The sequence below is a fragment of the Phyllopteryx taeniolatus genome, chromosome 1 (genome assembly GCF_024500385.1).
Source record: "Phyllopteryx taeniolatus isolate TA_2022b chromosome 1, UOR_Ptae_1.2, whole genome shotgun sequence".
Taxonomy (NCBI): domain Eukaryota; kingdom Metazoa; phylum Chordata; class Actinopteri; order Syngnathiformes; family Syngnathidae; genus Phyllopteryx; species Phyllopteryx taeniolatus.
In genome coordinates, this window is record NC_084502.1 from 10362663 (window position 1) to 10368741 (window position 6079).

At 42.3% G+C, this 6079-nt stretch overlaps 1 protein-coding gene across 2 annotated transcripts; it reads left to right on the top strand.

Annotated features, from left to right (window-relative positions):
- Window positions 1-496: 496 nt before the first annotated feature.
- LOC133476411 (UDP-glucuronosyltransferase 2B20-like) lies at window positions 497-4277 on the top strand. 2 transcript variants are annotated; one of them, XM_061769773.1, is made up of 2 exons: window positions 497-797; window positions 1531-4277. In XM_061769773.1, the coding sequence occupies exon 2, from the start codon at window positions 1533-1535 to the stop codon at window positions 3129-3131; it is 1599 nt and encodes a 532-aa protein (XP_061625757.1). In that variant the 5' UTR covers window positions 497-797; window positions 1531-1532; the 3' UTR covers window positions 3132-4277. The 2 variants fall into 2 exon arrangements, with proteins under 2 accessions (XP_061625757.1, XP_061625766.1); XM_061769782.1 differs by lacking the exon at window positions 497-797 and having other exon boundaries at window positions 1769-1895; window positions 1967-4277.
- The last annotated feature ends 1802 nt before the right edge of the window (window positions 4278-6079 follow it).

Consider the following 6079-nt stretch of genomic DNA (forward strand, 5'->3'; position numbering starts at 1 on the left):
CACCGTTATGTTTTGCAAAATTCTGAAAGACAACACCAACCCTACATTTTTAGACATACCTGTGAGAAAATGCCTTGTGAAAACCCGATGACTGAGATTTGGTTCCCTTTAGAAGTGGCCAATGCCGTAGAAAGCAAAGTCTGGACACTCTTTGAACTCACTGGACTCTTACGTCATTGGTCAAATCTACATCACATGGTTTATGATTATGAACGGCACGTTGCCAGCCAGGGTCCCCGATTCCAGCGTTGCTTTATGTTAGCCTTGGTCAGTTTTGGGCCTTTTGTAAGTGAATTTTTGGCAATATTTGGAAAAATGGTTGATCAGGTTGGACAAGGCGTGCGGATGCATCGTTAGAGTATTTAAGGTTGTCGACCCTTTCTATCTTCTGTTGCTCTATAGGTCGCCTTTAGTATCCCAATGCTTATCTCGAGCGATAAGGAGTGCAGCTGAACTAGTTTCATCTTTAAACCCTGTAAAAACCGACGAGTCAAATATTGACCATGTGTGTTGAGGACTTTCATACAACCACTCCGAAGACAAAGAAACTACTTTATTTGGAATGTTGTTTTATTGTGTTCAGTGGAGAGTTGATGAAAATGATATCCAGATGTTGTTGCCGGCGGAGAGGAATTTGTGGAGGAAAAGCAAACTGGTGCTTTCTGGAAGGGGTTTAGAAAAGGAGGAGATTGGAGCAGTTATACATTGACCTTCACTCGGAGCCCAACGTCGACACAAACGTTACGTGATAACAACAGATGCGGGAGTCTTCTCTCCTGGAGGGGTGACGAACTGAGGTGAGGATATGCTTCACTGCCAATATGTGGAAATTGTTTCGTCATTAGTAGGCACTACTTCCATCATCGGTTTGCATTGATTTGACATCCTATTCTATTTTATTTGTTCTACATTAGAAAGATAAGAGGTTGACAAAACAAACCGGCCCGACCAATTAACAGAGGAGATTTGGTCTACAAGATTGTCTCAATGGACTGCTTTGAATTAGTATATAGCTCTGGGGGGGGGGGGGGGGGGGGGGGGGGGAGTAAGAAACCAAACACACAAAAAAACATTGGGCCTTTTGTGGTATTTTGATCATTTTTCATTTTCTGCAAATGAAGACAGTAAGACAGGCCAAAATCCAGATGGCAGGGTGTAAGGCAGGGCAAGAGGCACTTTGCATACGAGGTATGGTTTCACTAAATGTGAGAGTGTAAAAACAAGTTGAGATTCAAACATTTCTATTGAGGTCGCAGCCCTAATTTTTAGAGTTCAGGAACCCAAATAGAGAATGCTCTAGAACCTGCTCTCTTCTTTTTGTATTTTTAAAGGTACAAAAAATACTGGAACCAGTTATATGATATCAAATATGAAATTTTCCATGAGAGATTGAGACTGTTTTTGATAACATTTGCTCTGCTGTTGTTTCTGTCTCTGTACTATGTCCTAATGAAAATGAGGGCTTGCCTTCAATGATCTTTCGAGATTGAAATAAAGGTTTGAAATGAAATGTGTGTGTGTCCTCTTCAGCAATGACACCATATCCAAGCCTGGCACTCCTGGTGGTGTTTTCAGCCACTTGTTGGGGTGGGAAAATTCTGGTCTACCCTTTTGATGGCAGCCACTGGATCAACATGAACATTTTGCTGGAGGCGCTTCACTCTCAAGGCCACGAAATCACAGTGCTGCGAACCTCCACCAGCTGGTACGTATCTGAGAAGTCGCCCCACTACACCTCCATCACCATCGAGCTGGAGCAGTCCCAGAACATCGAGAGCCAGAACTACATGACCTCCTTCCTGGAGCGATCCATCGAGATCCAGCGCCACAGAGGCTCGCTGTGGGCGTTTGTGGAGTTCTACAGGAACCTTTTCAGTCTTATTGGGGAGAATCAGGTGGCTGTGGCAAACATGATAGTCAGCATATTTGAAAATCAAACTCTAATCAAGAAACTGAAAGAAAGTAGATATGATCTTTTCTTGACAGACCCGGCCTTTCCAGGCGGAGTCCTGCTGGCTCACTATCTGGACCTGCCCATGGTTTTCAATGTGCGCTGGCTTTTCAATGGAGAGGCACACTTTTCCATAGCACCGTCTCCTCTTTCCTACATCCCTCAATTGTTCTCCCATTACTCGGACAAAATGGACTTCCCCCAAAGAATCAATAACATCATCTATCACGGTGTCCTGCTTTACATGTACCACTACGTGTCCAATCCGCCTTACCAGGCCGTGTGCGATCGCTATTTCGGAGGTGACGTCACCATCATGTCTCTCATGCAGGGAGCCGATCTGTGGCTGATGAGGGTGGACTTCACATTCGAGTTCCCTCGACCCACCATGCCCAATGTGGTCTACATCGGAGGGTTTCAGGGGAAGCCCTCCAAGCCTCTGCCGGCGGATTTGGAGGACTTTATGCAGAGTTCTGGGGATCACGGCGTGGTTGTCATGACTTTAGGGACGCTCCTTGGCGACCTCGGCCCTCAGCTATCGCAGATCATCGCCTCTGCTTTTGCTAGTCTCCCTCAAAAGGTGGTCTGGAGACATATTGGGAAGAGGCCCGCCACTCTGGGGAACAACACCCTACTGGTGGACTGGTTGCCTCAGAACGATATACTGGGTCATCCTAAGACCAAAGTCTTTGTCACGCACGGGGGCACTAACGGCATATACGAGGCCATCTACCACAGCGTCCCGATTTTAGGGATTCCGCTCATCTTTGACCAGCATGACAACATGGTGCGGATGAAGGCCCGCGGAGGCGCCGAGTTTCTGGACGTGGCGGCGCTTGACGTGGAATCTTTCAGCGCTTCCCTGAGGAACATTCTCGATCCCCAGAAACCTTACAAGCAGAACATGATCAAACTTTCCCAACTTCATCGCGACAAACCCATGAAACCCACCGACACTGCTGTCTTCTGGATCGAGTACGTCATGAGGCATCGAGGTGCGGCACATCTGCGTACAGAGTCTTATAAATTGCCATGGTACGCCTATCACTGTCTGGATGTGATCGCTGTCCTTGGGCTTTTCTGTTTTCTAGTTGTTGCATCAATGTGGGTTTCCTGTAGATGTCTCTGTAAGCACCTAGTGAAGGCAAATAATTCCAGGTTCAAATCCAAGAGAGAGTAGTTTTAGAAGCCTCTGAAAAGCAACCATATCTGGGAAAGTTTATGACTTGACACTTTCATATTATGACTTTTGGGAAGAGAGCTGTCTGGAGCTGTACGGATGTATTTTCTTTGTATATATCACCTAATGCTGTAAATGCAGTGTCAGCATTTGGCACCTGGACTTTCAGTGGGGACTTTTAATACACTTCTTAATACCACCACAAACAGATCCGAATTATTGAAATCATCAATACGATACAAAAATGCCGAATAACAGCAATATGCCGCATGCATCATCTGGAGCAATTTACAATCAATATTTATCCAATAACATGACAAAAACCTAAAACATTTCAATGAGATACATCATAATCACCAAAGACAACCAAGACATTCTTATTCTTATCTACTTACTCTTACATACTGAATTATTAAAGGTATTAATTTGAGCAGATTTGTACAGATATGCTTTGCTGTGACCACAGAAAAATGGTTACGTTATTGTGGGCCAGCTTCCTGTGAAACAAATTTAAAATCAGATTGGTTGAAGAAACAGCCCCACTGCTAAGTTTAAGTCAGCGATTCCCAGTCATTGTGCCGTGGTGCACCAGTTTGCCACAGATCAGGATCAGGCCTGCTGTGGAAAAATATCCAATTTGACTTAATTGGTCTGCACGGCGGATGGTGGACGACTGGTTGGCACATCCGCCTCACAGTTCTGAGGACCGGGGTTCAAATCCTGGCCCGCCTGTGTGGAGTTTGCATGTTCTCCCCCATGCCTGCGTGGGTTTGCGTCGGGTACTCCTGTTTCCTCCCACATCCCAAAAATATGCATGTTAGGTTAATTGAAGACTCTAAATTGCCCGTAGATGTGAATGTGAGTGTGAATGGTTGTTTGTTTCTACGTGCCCTGCTATTGGCTGGCGACCAGTTCAGGGTGTACCCTGCCTCTCGCCCAAAGATAGCTGGCATAGGCTCCAGCACGCGACCCTAGCGGGGATAAGCGGTACAGAAAATGGATGGATGGTCTGAACAGTATTTATTTACTGCAAATAATGTATCTTTGTTCATTTATGTCAGTGACCAGTGGCGAGGTCAGCCAATTTTAGGCGGGCTCGAGCCAAACGTTGTCTTAGCCCACTCTATGAATTCGTCCTGAAATAAATTGGAGAAAAAAAAAAAATATATATATATATATATATATATATATATATATATATATATATATATATATATATATATATATATATATATATATATATATATATTCGTTTTTATTATCAATGTTCTATTTTACTTTTTTTATTTTATTTTATTGGAAATAATGTTATGTGGTGATAAAACACGCTTTGGTATTGACCCTAAAAATTTTAACCTCGTGAAAATCGGTTGAGAAATGTACAAGGTATGACTTAATTTCAATGTCCAACGTCTTTGAAGGGAACATCGACCTTTCCAACATGGCCGCCAGGTAGGCACGTTCGTTAGCAGGGTTTCTATAGCGCGCTGGCGTATAGTTAATATCTGTGGTCTGAACCGCTACACACATTTGCAGCTGTGTTAAAGCTAATGACCAGGTAATGCTTGATTTACAAGCCTGACACAATCTATAAAATGACATTTGACCACACGGCGATGCTTCAATACCTCCTCTTGAACTGCTCTATGTTATGTGTCGGCATTGACTCGGCGGGGCTTGCAATGGTGCGTACTGCTTAACTATTAGCTAATAAGCTAATTGGGGACTTGGAGCTATCGTTAGCTAATTGAATAGCAAAGAGTTTATCTTATGCCAAGATACGGCGTGTTCATATGTGGTGTTTTTTTTTTTTTTTTTTTTTTTTTTAAAGAGTATGAGGCAGGAAAAAAAAAAGTTGACATGCCCTGCAAAAACTCAAAGTCTTACCAATAATATTTTATTTCGAGTCAAAATTAATTACAATTCGACGCATCACGTAAAATATATATGTATACTTTTGGTTGTCCACAAATGGTCTTTTTCAAGGTCTAAAAAGTTTGATGACATTTCCGGAGGGTACTTTCCAAATTTAGGTCATGGGCTCAGGCCACCCACAGGACTTGACCTACACACACACCCCTGTCAGTGACGTATAGTGACAGGCAGAACAATTCAATGCTCTTCCATTCGGTGGTAGAAGATACAGTTAACTTGTGTATCCCCATATTTTATTGTATTTTATTTGTTTTAAATCTCATTTGTTCAGACAAAGAAATCGCTTACCTTGCTGACAGTTTCAGCTGTCACTTCAAACTTCGTCAAACGGTCAGCGCAAGAGAAATCTTAGAAAAACGAACTATTAAACAGAATATAGACATTATACGTTAACGTTATAGACCACCTGTTTCCATTCATACAACAGAATAAGTTATGGCCTTCCGGTGAATATACTGTATTGCGTTCAATTAAACAGGCACAGATTTGACACTGCGTACATTTATGAGGAAATTGAAATAAAATGATCATTATTTCAGAATTCATACTTTTCGTGACATTTTTGTTTGGTAGTGTGCCGTCAGTTGTGTGCTGTACATCTACTAATGTAAAATTGGTGCCTTGGTTCAATTAAACTGGTTTAAGTTCCATGGACCAGCAGACCTACCGATTGTCAAGGCCCAGTGCAATAAAAAAGTATTTAAATTTAGGAGTGTGTTACAAAATAAAAATACAGGAGTGCATTTTAATTTTTTAGACATTTTAAAATCTGTTGTTTCAGTCTGAAAGGTGTCAGACTCAGAAAAAAACAAAAGACTAAATGCAAATGAGGTTTGTCTTTTTCAGGGTACAGATTTGGAAGCTCTGTATAGGCCACACAAATGTGTAAAATGTGATCGGCTCGTGTGCCTGAGGGCCTATCACGGGAATGAGTGAGTTGACAGATTAATATGATGTCATCTTACAGTATGTTAGTAATTCTCTACCTCTTATTTATAGATTCATTCAGACTC

What these genes read in the sequence shown, in the direction of transcription:
- LOC133476411 (XM_061769773.1), top strand. Translation starts at nt 1,533, where the DNA reads ATGACACCATATCCAAGCCTGGCACTCCTGGTGGTGTTTTCAGCCACT.